This window comes from Tiliqua scincoides, chromosome 4 (genome assembly GCF_035046505.1).
Source record: "Tiliqua scincoides isolate rTilSci1 chromosome 4, rTilSci1.hap2, whole genome shotgun sequence".
NCBI lineage: Eukaryota > Metazoa > Chordata > Lepidosauria > Squamata > Scincidae > Tiliqua > Tiliqua scincoides.
The window spans coordinates 215,831,323-215,844,782 of NC_089824.1; the positions used below are offsets into that span (position 1 = coordinate 215,831,323).

At 44.5% G+C, this 13,460-nt stretch overlaps 1 protein-coding gene across 1 annotated transcript in view; it reads right to left on the bottom strand.

The window, feature by feature from the left end:
- Nucleotides 1-11,602, bottom strand: part of RBBP8NL (RBBP8 N-terminal like) — a 54,053-nt gene extending 42,451 nt beyond the window's left edge. The window contains exons 1-4 of the mRNA XM_066624725.1: nucleotides 11,536-11,602; nucleotides 9,579-9,621; nucleotides 4,877-4,972; nucleotides 3,110-3,222 (exon numbers count right to left, since the gene is read on the bottom strand). Coding sequence (XP_066480822.1) covers nucleotides 3,110-3,222; nucleotides 4,877-4,972; nucleotides 9,579-9,621; nucleotides 11,536-11,602 — 319 coding nt within the window. The remainder of the gene's footprint in view (nucleotides 1-3,109; nucleotides 3,223-4,876; nucleotides 4,973-9,578; nucleotides 9,622-11,535) is intronic.
- Nucleotides 11,603-13,460: the final 1,858 nt, after the last annotated feature.

Below are 13,460 nucleotides of genomic sequence, written 5' to 3' on the forward strand. Positions count from 1 at the left end.
GACTATTGGTCAGTCAAATTGTCTGCTTTGAGCCTTAATTGGTACAGACAATGTTTGCTTCTATGTTATTCACACGGAAATACATTAACCATTCTAGCTCCCCTGAGTGAAGTGTCAGCTTCAAATAGAAGGTCATTTTCCATTGGAGTTCGAAAACCTTGTTCTTTTAGTGTCCTGGAGACTAAACCTTTTAAGGACAGGGGATTCATTTGTCCAAAAGGGATTATACCCTGGTTTTTTGCACTGAACTGTACAGTTTCCATAAGAATTGTTATGTACAATTATTTGACAAATAACAAACAACAAAGAGACCTTTGAAAAGTCTAACAAAATTAGCAGTTAGTCTTCTCGACTAACACATTTATGATAACATTTCATGGATTATGCAACTACTGGGGTTCACAAGGTCTTGTGCTATGCAGTGGCGTAGCTAGAAGGGGTACAAAGTACTATGTTTTGCAGGTGTCTGAACACACCATGCAAGTGGCCCCTCCCCTTCAGAGCCAGACGTTCGCCTCTGTTTTGCTCCTACTGCCCAGAATGGCTCCAAAGGGGGGTGAGCGGCTGCTTGCATGGAATATTCAGGTGCCTGCAAAACTTAGTGTTTTGCACCTCCTCTGGCTACACCACTGCTGCTATGATACACTTGTTAATCTTTAGAGTGCCACAGGACTCTTGGCAATTTCTGCTGCAACATGCTAACCTGGCTACCCCTCTAGAAAATATTTGATGCAATTTATTTTGCTTCTGTTAGCCAGACAGGTGGAAAATGTTTTATTGGCTAAATTCACTTTAATACGCTCATCCTGATTTCTGTACTAGGTATTGCCTACACATTTTCAAGCTATATATTTTGAGCAAAGAGGGCTAGAAGATTATAGGAATAAAGACAGATGAGATTTTAAAGAAGCCGAAGTGTATATATGGCATTGTATTCTGTGCATGCATTCACTGGTACCCTGATTAACAACATACATGCACAGCAGCTATTACTTATTTGGTGAGGAGGGGGAAAAGGGAGACCCTAAGGAATATCCTGCTCCCCCTCCTCAATAGGTAATGATTACAGTTTATTCAATGGCTATTGATGCATAAACGTCCAGCTGCTATATCAGGCTGGCGGCAGCACTTCTTTTCATCAGTGGTGGCCACAGGGGAAAAATATGGTGGGAGGGAAGTACAGAAGGAGGAAGGTGGTGGAAGGCAGCCAGTTTGAGGGCTTCAGTATGCCAATTGTGCTGTATTCAGGCACAGAGAATTGCGTGGGCACTGTCCCCTTCAGTGCAGACCAGAATCTAGAGTCTCCCTTCCCTTGGCTTAAGGGAAATCCTGATGCAGGCTGGAATCAGGAGCCCTGCCAGAGTATTGTGTATAATTCTGTTCAACCCTGTTGCCAACTTCTGTGAGAAGCCTAAATGAAGGTTCAACAGCAGTGGCATAGCTAGCGGGGGGTGGAGGGGCAGTCCGCCCCAGGTACCACCCGGGAGGGGGTGACAGCACAAATGCCCCAAACATCGCTAACATCGTGGAGGTTCAGAATAACCCCATCTTGCCATACACCATTGGATGTGGAATTTCCAGCGGAATGCAATGCAGAAAACCAGATTGAAATATCTCCTTTCCATCAAAAGTTATGGCCAAAAAACCAGAAACAAAAAAATGCATAGAACCATATAGAAAATGAAACTGAGTCATATTGCGCGTTTACTTGTGACTAGGTGAACAAGCCATAGTTCGTCGGAAAGGGCAAGCTAAGAGGAATCCAATGACACCAGAATGGTTCCTATCCAATGAAAGCAGCCACAAAAAAACACCCAAGAAGGAAGTCCCTCCCTCCAAGCAGATAAATGTATTGAGCCCTATGGAAAGCGAAAGTATGCCACATGGTCATGTTTACTTGCGAGTAAGCAAATGTGCCTTGGCTCCTGGTCAAGTCAGGCAAAGGGGAATGCAAGGCTAGCTGCATGGTCCCAATCTGATGAAAGTGGAGTTCAACAAATGCTCCAGAAGGCAGCACCCCCCCCCCCCAAAGAATAAACCAGAGGCTTGAGCTTGTAAGGTGGGCAATGCGGAGGGCTGAAAATCTCACTGGTTTATTTGTTGGGGGGTGTTATTACAGGCAGCAACCTCCCCCAAGAATAAAACAGTGGCATGAGCTGGTAAGGTGGGCACTGGGGAGAGCTGAAAATCTCACTGATTTTGTGTGTGTGTGTGTGTGTGGGGTGTTACTGTAGGCAGGCTACAGAGAAAATTCACTTGGTGAAACAGGGCTGGCTTCCCCTTATTTATCTGTTTTTCTTTAATTTAATTATTTATAATTATCTTAATTTGCTTTATGATGTCACTTCCAGCCATGACATCACTTCTGGTGGGTCTTGGACAGACTGTCATTCTAAAAAGTGGGTCCCAGTGTTAAAAGTTTGAGAACCACTGCCTTAACTCAAAACAGGCCAATGAGTCATCGGGGGGGTGACACCCTAGAGACCAAAATTCTGGAAATCGTGACTTTTAAGAATAATACCATCATGTTATATACCATTTGATGCAGAATTTCATCCACTGCTTGTGGGGAAATATTCTCCGCATTTATTTATTTATTTAATTTATTATTATTATTATTATTATTATTATTATTATTCATTCCATGTCATGACTATTACTATCTCTGTCTCACCTACCTCACAGGGTTGTTGTGAGGACAAAATAAGGAGAGGAACCATGTACACCACCCTGAGCTGCTTAGAGGAAAGGTGGTATAAAAATGTGAATTAATCAATCAATATAATTAATAATTTAATAATTAACTATTTCCAGGCAAACCAGGGCATGGATGGATTATTAATTATAAATAAATAATAATTAATTAATTATGTCATATGGGGTGACAAAAATTTATGGGTCCCAGGTGTCAAATGATCTAGCTACGCCTCTGTTCAACAGATAACATCCCCCCCCTCTCTCTCCAAAATCTGTTCTCCCAATTTTGTCTTTGTACCAGTTCTTTTACGTAACCTTCTTGTTTTCAATTCAGCTTTTTGAACATACACATTGTCAGCTTTTGAAGCCTCGAAAATATACTGAAATAGAAGTGATGACATCCTCTACTTACTGAGGATGAAGATGTGTTGAAGACTCTGGAAATGAGCCTTCCCAAACTCATGCTGCTTCTTCTTAGCGAGTTCTTGGGTCACCTGGCATCTGTCGCAGAGCCCAGCTCTCAGCCTTAAACAACGAAGGAAGAAAGGATGACGATAGATGTGCCATTTTTAGAGCAGTTAAGAGATACCTGTGAGCTCTCTTTTTGTATTACATCTGACTTTACCCTAATTTAATTATGTACACCAAATAGCTCACTGCTGAAAATGGAGTGACTTAATGAAGGGCAGGCAAGGCAGAGGCTTGCCCTGGGTACGATGAACTCAGGTTCAGTGAATTCACAGTGCACTGTCCCCTGAAACACAATGCAACTTCCACATTCCGCTCCCTCTCATCTCCTGGTTGGTTGGCAACCTTCAGTCTCGAAAGACTATGGTATAAGCCTACAGCATCCGGTATTTCCCAGATGGTCTCCCATCCAAGTACTAACCAGGTCTGACCCTACTTAGCTTCCAAGATCAGACAAGATCGGGCATGTGCAGGGTAACAGTTGCTGAGAAAAACCTGCTACAGGCCTGTGTTAAGAGACCAACCAGGGAACTGTATGGAACTTTGCTAAGTTAAGATACAAACACCTGAGGGGGGAGGGGGGGAAGCGGGGAGAATGGATTTCTTTCACTTCTGAATGTTTTATTTCAGTAATCCATTCCACAACCAGATAAACAATCTATACGCCAATATACCTTTACCTTTGATTTTTATAATAATTAGAAGGCATTTACAATACCAAGTCAGATGATGAATGTGATTTACTGTATTTTATAAAGATGTGACAAAGTTAGACCAAGTCTGAATAAATTATATTGACCTTTTCCTTCTTTAATGCAAGTTGAGACATCACAGCATAGTCTTGTAATTAGGTCTCCCATCCCAATAATGATGAAATCAATGGCACTTTCCAATCCCTAGCATCAGTGGCGGTCCTGGGGGTTTTCCTGCCAGGTGCCATTTCCTTGCTTGCCACTGCCCCCCCTTTCAAAGATAAAGGGGGAGGGAGGCCACACAGACTTCCATGGAGTCTTTCATGCTGCTGCTAAGCGGTATGAAAGGCTCCATTGGAGCTGTTTTGCGCTTCTGGAAGCAGCGCCTAGGAGGCGAGCACCATCTGCCTCCTGGAAGCGGTGCTCACTTCCTAGGTGCTGCTTCCAGTTGCATGGAAGGCTCTATTGGAGCTTGAAGTGGCACACGCCTCCTCTAAAATTGGCGTGCGCCACTTCTGGCTGGGCCAGCTCCCTGGCCATTCTGAGGGGGCCTCCCTCCTCTCCTCCCCTTTCTTGAAAGGGAAGGAGAGGAGGGCAGCTCTCAGACACAGGAGTGCAACCACTCTAGGCAGGCATGGTTCCCTACTGATCTGAGGGTTGCCCTTCTCTCCTCCCCTTTAAAGAAAACTGTGCCACTGTCCGTGTGGTTCCTGATCGCTCTAAGAACCGATGGCAGGGGGAATAGGTCATAGTGCCGCCCCTCCAAGCACCCAACTGCCTGGTGCCCGGGGCATTTGCACCCCTTGCTCTCCTGGGTATGCCACTGTCTATCATAGCACATCCAATGTATTGCTATCTTAGTAGCATCATGTTGCAACATTGTGCATGTGTACAGAGCAGCCACTAGTGAAGACAGTACAGAAAAGAATGGGAAGGGAACCATAGCAATCCTGGGTGGAGAAGATGGGCAAAGGAGGAGGCTTCCTAGCTTAGCTGTGGTCTGCTTTCACCCTCCTTACCTGTTTTCCAACACTTTCACATTTTCTTTGAGGACTTTTTGTTGTTCTCGTAGTTGGTAGTTTTTAGCAAACAACTCTTCTATTCTCTGGGCCCCTCTAGTTTAGGGGGAAAAAACAGAAAAGGAGAAGGTTGGTGGACATTGATACCTCCAAAGAAAATCTTGTGAGAAATCAAAGATGGTGGCACCTGGGGGAACAAGTAGGAAAAGCAACTGGGGACATCCTGCAGAGTCCCTGTGAGTGTGCTGAGACCCCCTACGGTAGGGCTTTTCAAACTGGGGAGTCGCGATGCCCCAGCCTGTGGGCCCTGGCCTCTGCCCCCTTAAGGGGTGGGGGCAGCCAGGAAGCAGGGAGGAGGCAACGGTGCGATCCCCAGGATCGTGCTGCTTGGGGACTGCAGGGGCTTGGGTGCACGTACCTGAGCCTCCTGCAGCCTCCCGGGGTGCGGGGAGCCCTGCATGAGTGTCTGCAGGGCTCCCCAATGCTTTAGAACTGAAAGTGGAGCAATTGCGGCCCACTTTGGAAGCGATCGCTCCACTTTTGCAGCTTTGGGGAGCCCTGCAGATGGTTGCACAGGGCTCCCCGCACCCCTGGGAGGCTGCAGGAGACTCTGGTTAGTACAGCCAAGCCCCTGCAGTTCCCTGAGTGGTGCGATCCTGGGAATCACGCTGCTGCCTTCCCCCTGCCCTCACTGCCTCCCCCACACCCCTGCAATGATTTACAGCAGTTTTCAAACTCCCTGAGAGTTTGAAAACCGCTCAGGTTTTCAGGGAGAGTTTGAAAACCGCTGAGAGTTTGAAAACCGCTGCCCTAAGGCATCGCGATGTACACTTTGAGAACTCCAGTGCTATGGCAATTTAATTTATCAGTGCTGGAGAAAATGCTTAGGGAGTAGCACTGAAAAAGATCCCCACCATCAAAGTGGTAACAGTGGCATATTTTTTTCTCTTCTATAGATTGATGGCGATTCTCATAAATGGAGTCTTTACAGAAGAAGGGAGGGTTCGGCAGTAGAAGAGATTTCCGAGAGAGGTGGTGGACTCTCCCTCACCAGAGATCTTCAAGCAGAGGCTTGGAAAGAACCTGTTGGAGATGTTCTAGGAGGATATCCTGCTACAGGAAGGGGGTTGGACAAGATGACCTATTCGGCCCCTTCCAACTCTATGATTCTATGGACCTGGTCAAGGCTGTGATTCTGGCAGGCAGGGCCTCCTAGAGGAATTTTATCAGAGGGTACAAAGGTTTTTGGGACTAGGCTCTTTGTGGTTTTACCAAGGAGAGTCTAGTTCTGGTCCAGAAACTGTTGGGCATCTCTTGGTCTTTGGTTGCAAGGCAGCATCATGTTTCTGCTCGTGATGGACATACCCTATCGTGACTTTGTTTGCAGGACTGGAGCAGCTCCTGTTTCTGTTTTTCTTCACCATCTGGGGTTTCAGGTTGGTTTACCACTCTTGGGTACAGAAAAAGCCTCAGTGTGGGAGGAAAGATGAATCCTGGTCTGACTTAGGGGTCTCCCTGAAGGGTCTGTCAATACCTCACCCAAGGACGAGAAACTGAAACTGTTCACTAGTGTTTTCTTCTGAATGTAAGAACTAGTTTTTTGGCCTAGACCTGAGGACCATGAAGGAGGGTTGCCAGAACTCCTCAGGGTCAGACCCTAGGATTGTTTGCACATGTGAGTGAATAGAGAAGGGCCTAGTGGATGGAACACCTAGCAGTCAATCACTAACACCTATCTCCCTACTTCACCCTTTTAACTGAGAGTGAAAAGGTAGCTCACAATGCCACAGCCTAGGGAGAGAGCCTAGATGGCAGGAAGTCCTTGAGAAGACCTCCCCCAAATGAAAAGTAGCCCTCAAATCAGGGGAATCGCCTAAGAATCAAGCAGCAGTGGAATGTATGTGGCGGTTTGTAATTGAAAAATAATATATGAATTCAAAAGAAAATGAAGACCAGATATCCTGCCTCCCCACACCCTCAATGTTTTATTCTTTTCCCGTTTGTATAATAGGCTCATGGCCCCACAACCAGGTGCTCAATGAAGAAAGAGATAGGGACCGCTGGGCAGCCTCTCTCTTAGTCAGAGACCTCATGGGAGGTGGAAGGTCCTCAGGTTTCTTCGCTTTCTTACATCAGTTCACATGGTCCTTCATCTCGTCTTTGCAGCATTATTGATCTACTCCATCATAAATAACAGTAACATGTTCTGCGGTATACTGCAGGAAGAAGAAGGCTGCAACAGGGAAGTAAGTGGCAGTCACTGCCACTTTCACTGCACTCACAGAGAGCCACTACCCCGGTGGCGTAGCTGGAGGGGTGCGTACGGCTCCATTTTGCTTCCCCCCGCCGGGAATGGCTCCAAAGGGAGGGGCTGCTTGCCCGCCCCGCTGAGGCTCCCCTCCAGCTATGCCACTGCACTACCCCATAGCCTCAACCTTAGACCCACAGCTTTCCTTGTAGGTGTGAAGGATATGACATCATAGAAACATAGAAACAGGGACCTGCCATGTTTTGGTCCCTTCTGTGACTACATCAGCCCTGGCATCACTTCCTATATCTCGAGGGTTGAGCCCCATTTCATATCTCATGGCACAGATTATGGGTTCTTTGGCAGTGTGGAAGCACCTGGAAGAATCCTCTCTGCAATGCTCAGCTCTGCTTCATTTCTGCTCATCTGTGAGTAGGAGCGCTAATGCCTTGTATATCTTTGTGTCCACTCAGTGCCAATCTCATTTGTTAAAAAAAAAATCCTTGGACTGACTCTGCTCTTTGAGCAGCACTTTGTCCTTGGCAGGCAATGAAATCCCTAGCCTGTCAGGAAGCCCGCCACCTCCACCACCTGATGCCCCAATGAAAGATGCAGCTGGACCTCTGAGGCACCATTCCAGACCCCCTGGAGCTGGGCTAAAGAAGATTCACCAGGAAGTCATGACCCACCACATTGTCAAATTTAATATCAGAAAGAAACATTTCAAAGGCTTGTATTTGCCCCCTGAGGTCTGTGCCCTAGGCAGCTGCCTAGTTGTCCCAATGATAGCACTGACCCTTGTCACATCTGTGCACACCTTTCTTCAGTTGTGGCTAGCACAGCACATTTTCAGCCCTGGACAAGGAGCCCCTGACAAGGGCAAGGAAGCTAACAAGAAAAGAACACTCTCTGCAATCCAGGGCTTTCGTCATAATGGAAGTCATGCTAGTTCCTTTTCCTGCACTGCTAGTCAACTTCTGGTAGACTTCCTGACTCTGTACAAATCCCAAGAGTCCGTGTAGCGAACAATGTGGGAGTTTTCCTCTGAGTCTTTACCCCCTGGAGGGCAGGAAATTAACTGGTGTGCCCATATCATATGATCCCCCACTCCAGCTTTCACAGGGGAGTAAATCCCTATGATCTGCACCTCTGGTTTTCAACCAAGGAAATGGGGTTCCCCTAACAGGACACACTTTTGGATAGGATGTATTTCCCAACTCTGGTTTTTTGCAAGGATGTTTCCCAAGAATTAAGTGGTTAGGGTCGCACTGGTGTAACCCACTGACCAAATCAATCACTGTATACAACATATCAGCCAGCACGCAATACACACCACTGCTTCCCTCCCCAGGACTTCCAAGAGGAATTTTATCAGGGGATACAAAGCTTGTTTTGGGCCCTTCCCAAAGGGGAAGGCGAGGGGATGAAACAGAGTGGGGGACAGTGGTGACAAAGGTGGGCAGAACAGGAGTGGAGAGGGGATAAAACAGGGAAGGGAAGAAGATAGTGACAGCCAGAAAAGTTGACTGGACTTCCCATTGCAAAGCCCATATCTACCTGCCCATGCAGCATCAGCAGCTAGATGTATTAATATGGAAAACCAAATGCACGAAGTCTCTCTAAAATCTTTTAAATATAGAGAATCATTGCAGAAAATTAGCAGCATCGTATTTAGGCTCTCATGAGAATGGAAAGCATCCTGTTTGCACCAAAACATACTTCTGCAGCAACTGTAGTCCCACAGCTGCGTCCCTGAGCTCCTGTACACTCCGTCATGGCAAGCAGATCTACACGGCAAAGAGCTACTGTAGCAGGCCAATTTCCTCCCAGATCTGACACTGTGTTAAGGAGTGTCATGTATGCATTCCATGGCCCAGCAGATGTGGCCTTTGGTAGCAGCAGCCTTGCACCCAGCATTCCATGCGGGCAGCGAGTCCAAGTGAGATAGGAAAATATAAGATCCCAAGAAATTTCTGGGCTCCTTCTTTGGTTCCTGGGCCCCCCTTTTGATCCTGGGCATGGGTAAAAAATGCATGGGGGTCCTATGCATTTCTAATTGCTGACTGCCTCTCTACAACAGTAAGAAAAGTGGTTTTAAACCACAGTTGTAAAGGGACAACCTTTTAACTTTTTAAAACTCCTTTTATTTAACACATTTTATGGTATCAGCAGGGAGTCCCAGAATCAAACCCCTGAGGATGTTGAGGCATAACCTGATTCTATCAGGAGCAAAGGAGGAGCAAAAGACCTGGAAGTGGGTCTTTAAATCTGTCTCCACTATTTTTTTATTCACTGATTTTTTTATCCACTAGGGGTTTCGGAATGGAAGCCCAGGATAACGAGGGGCAGCCTGTATATGAATTGGCTCAGAAGTTTCCAAAATAAAATGATGTAAGCCCATCTTAACTCAGACCCCACAACGTACAAAACAGAATAAATATCTGCCTCCCTTACCGGCATTTTTCATTGGTTAGTTCATTCAGTTTTGCTTGCAGGTCTGAAAGAAAAAAGAGAATGTTCAGGAGAATTCATCATTATCTGTATATTATATGACACTTCTTAAAGGAGTTCTCATTTGTCTAAATGATGTCCTCATTTGTCAACTGCAATCACAAATCCACTTACTAGCACAGTTCAGTTTCCCAAAAGAAGGCTACTCTCAGGAGTCAATTCATAGCCACAGTCTATCCTGCAGAAGGAGAAGAGATAGCAACACCTTTTTGCTGACTTGTTCAGGAAAATCTCCTCTTCTTATTTTTTTCTCATTTTAAAAAAACAACTTCCTTTAAAAAAATAATGTCCTTCTGATAACAAAGGACCACACTATACAAATATGGTGCTATGTTCATTGTGCAGGGCTTAAACCTTGATTGGTGAGAACTGGGTTCTAATCTCTTTACCCACAAACAGCACAGTCCTAGGCGTGTCAACTCAGAAGAAAGTCCAGTTTATTTCAAGGGACTTACTCCCAGGTAAGCATGATAGGATTGCAACCAAAGTTTATCTCTCAGCCTAATCATCTGTTTCACAGGGTTGTTGTGAGGATAAGGGAAGGAGACCAAAGGCACCCCTATGAGCTCTTTAGAGCTGGGTCTTCAGCCCAGGGGCTATATCCAGCTCACCACAAGATTTTATCCAGCCTGCAGCAACTTTTGTTTTGGTCAGAGCATTAATATTTTTACTCATTATATATTATTTCTTAGATTAAGCATGGCATTATTTCTTTGTAATTGTCACATTTCTCCTGAATCATATGCTGACTATAAAAAAGGATCCAAGTAAAATGTATTCATTATTTAAATTTCATTCATTCATTTATTAAACTGATTTCTTTTGGCCTACAAACATGTGTAAAATATAGGATGTGGCTCTCGCACTGAAAAGTTTGGAGACCCTTGCTTTAGAAGAAGAATGGAATAAAAATACAAGCAATAACACTAGAAAAATAAAATACAAAATAAAGCAGACTAAAAGTGAAAAAAAATCATTGGTAAGAACCAGTTAAGACTGCATACATTTCAGTCACTATGCCTTAAAAGCTGGGATGAATAAAACATCTTTCACCTGATGCTTAAATGATGCATCTTTCACTTGATGCTTTGGGGAGGGCATATGAATGGGTTTTGCCTGCCTAGTAACCAATGGGTCATTGGGGAATGGAGTGATGGTCCTTCCTGACTTGGAAGCTTTCTCCAGGCTTTAGAATGTCATGCTTGGGGTCAAGAGAAAAAGAGAGACAGAAACAGGTTGAACTGAGGCTTTCAGGGCTATGAATTCTGGCTGGACTTGGATGAAAGTGGAAAGGGTGCAAGTCCTTCTCCCTGGAGATCTGAGGTCGATAAGGTTACACTATCTGCTTATTCCCACATGCTCAGCTGGTATATTTATAAATAATCAGATGTCACAATGATATCATAAATCTCCAGTGCTCTCTGTCATCACAATAACATAATTTCAGTGTCTGAAACAGGAAACACCAGCAAGTCTGGCTGTTGTTTTTCCACACTATATTGCTTTCAAGGGGATATGTGCTTCAAAATACATTCCAATGTGAATCCAAATGCAATCTCATCTTGGCATGATGAGTGCTGGATTAGAACTTCAGAATGAGGGAAATGCAATGTCATTTGCTCTCACTGATGTCACCATGCAGCCAAATCTGACTGTAGTGCCATGATAATGGTAGTCTTACTGTGATCCCTGATTGGCTGGGATCACAAAGTGAAGAAAAATGAAGCCCCATTCAATGCTTTTAAACATGGTGCTGATCTCAGAAGCTAAGCAGGTCAGGCCTGGTTAGTACTTGGATGGGAGTCCGCCTGGGAATACCAGGTGCTGTAGGCTTTATACCATAGTCTTTTGAGACTAAAGGTTGCCAACCAATAACAGCAGAAGGATCCCTTTCCCTTACCTTGGATTTCTTTTTCGTGTATTTCCTTGAGTTTATTCAAACATTCAGCAAAGATTTCTGTAGCCATGTTCTACGTGTTGTCGCACAGGCGTGTCCAAGTTGGCAAGACAGACATGAAATCAGATACTCCCAGGTCAATTCTATTCCATCATTTAGTCTGTAGTCTCAAATAGAAAGGAGGTAGGATAATCACATTAATCCAGTTAGTTTTTCTTTAATTCTTTTCTTTGAAATCCCAGTGTTCGTGGTACCTCTTTTACTGCTAAACATTAATTAATTAACGTTCATGAATTAAAATTCCTACAGCCACGTTTTAGAATTTACCTTTTCCCAAACTAATGCCTCCCAAACTTTTTCACACCGAGACCCACTTGTAAAAATCGCAGTCGCAACCCACTAGACAAAAAGAAAAGAGAGCTAGGAAGAAATATTTTATTAATCATTCATAATTAATTAAAGGTAATTAATAAATTGATTGATTAATCAGATTCCTGTGCTCCTGAGGCTGCTAGAGACTTATATTATGTGGGTGTAGACATTTGCTAGACTCTCCCTAGAAATAGGGTTCAAGGGCTGTCCCCCCAAACTTTTACAGTCATTCCAGGGTACCCAGAAGGCTGAACTGGAGGGCAAGATGTGCAGATAGGTCAGACAAAAGGCTAATTACTTCCAGGTCTGACAAAAGGCTAATTACTAGAGAGAATAAGGAAATATGACATTTTAATTTGGGGGTATGAAGATTACTTCATTTTAGATTGTGAGCCCTTTTGGGACAGGGAGCCATTTAGTTATTTGATTTTTCTCTGTAAGCCGCTTTGTGAACTTTTTGTTGAAAAGCGGTATATAAATACTGTTGTTGTTAATTCATGCCCCATGTTAGTGTCCCAGCTAACAATTTTCTTCTGCAAATCAGGCATGGGTGCTTGCAAAGTGTGTTTGTGTGTGTTTTAAATGTTTCAAAAACTCTTCATGACCCACCAAAAATCAGCTTGCGACCCCACTGGTGGGTCCCGACCCACAGTTTGGGAAACACTATCCTAGACCTTTCAATGACCTTTTCAGGAAGAAAAAATTGCAGCTAAATTGTAGATCATTCGTTAAGATGTTTATGCAAATGTATTTCCTTGTACTATGTATTGATACAGGTTGTCCAGATCTAGGAAACTCCTATGAGATAAAGAGGGTGCTTGTACAAGGGGAGAGAGAGAGCGAGAGCGCCATTCTAAGTGATATGCTCTTTTAAGAACTGCAAGTCCTAAAGTTCATTTGGTATTTCCTAGGCAGGAGAAGAACAGGGTGTGCATCTGCTTAATAGTAGGAGGGAGTGAGAAACCATAGCCATCAGGGACCATTTGATCCTGGGGATAGTGAGAGGCAGTGCTGCTCATAGAACTTACAGGCCTGAAACCCTAGGATTGCAAGGCTGCTGAGAGCTGGCACTGGGCCGGGGCAAGATGCCTGATTGCAATCCTTCCTAAATTTGTTTTGTACAGTATAGCTTGTTTTATTTTGTCATGGCTTGTTTTATTTTGTCCCGCCCCCTCCCCCACCCATACGAGAGTCAGTAAATTTGGCATCTGGTTTCCAGTGTGCATAGAAAAACTGACACTAGATCTCAGGGTCTGCAAACAGTGTCTAAAGGACATTTATCATGTATATATTTACATATATAAATAAGCCATCGTGCCATGTTTAGTTATCAGTACAATCAGGGAAGCAAAAAGGAAAGCAGCTTAAATACAGGATTCGAAACAAGCCAAAGGACACCAATGAATCTTCCAGTTTTTCAAGACCGACAAGGCCTTTTGTTGGGGAGTGGGCCAGGGTTACAAGTTTGTACCAAACTCAGAGAAATGATGCTCGTTGGGCTCTCTTCCCAGAGACAAATTTCACACACTGTGGGCAATTGACTAGGGCAAAGTCAA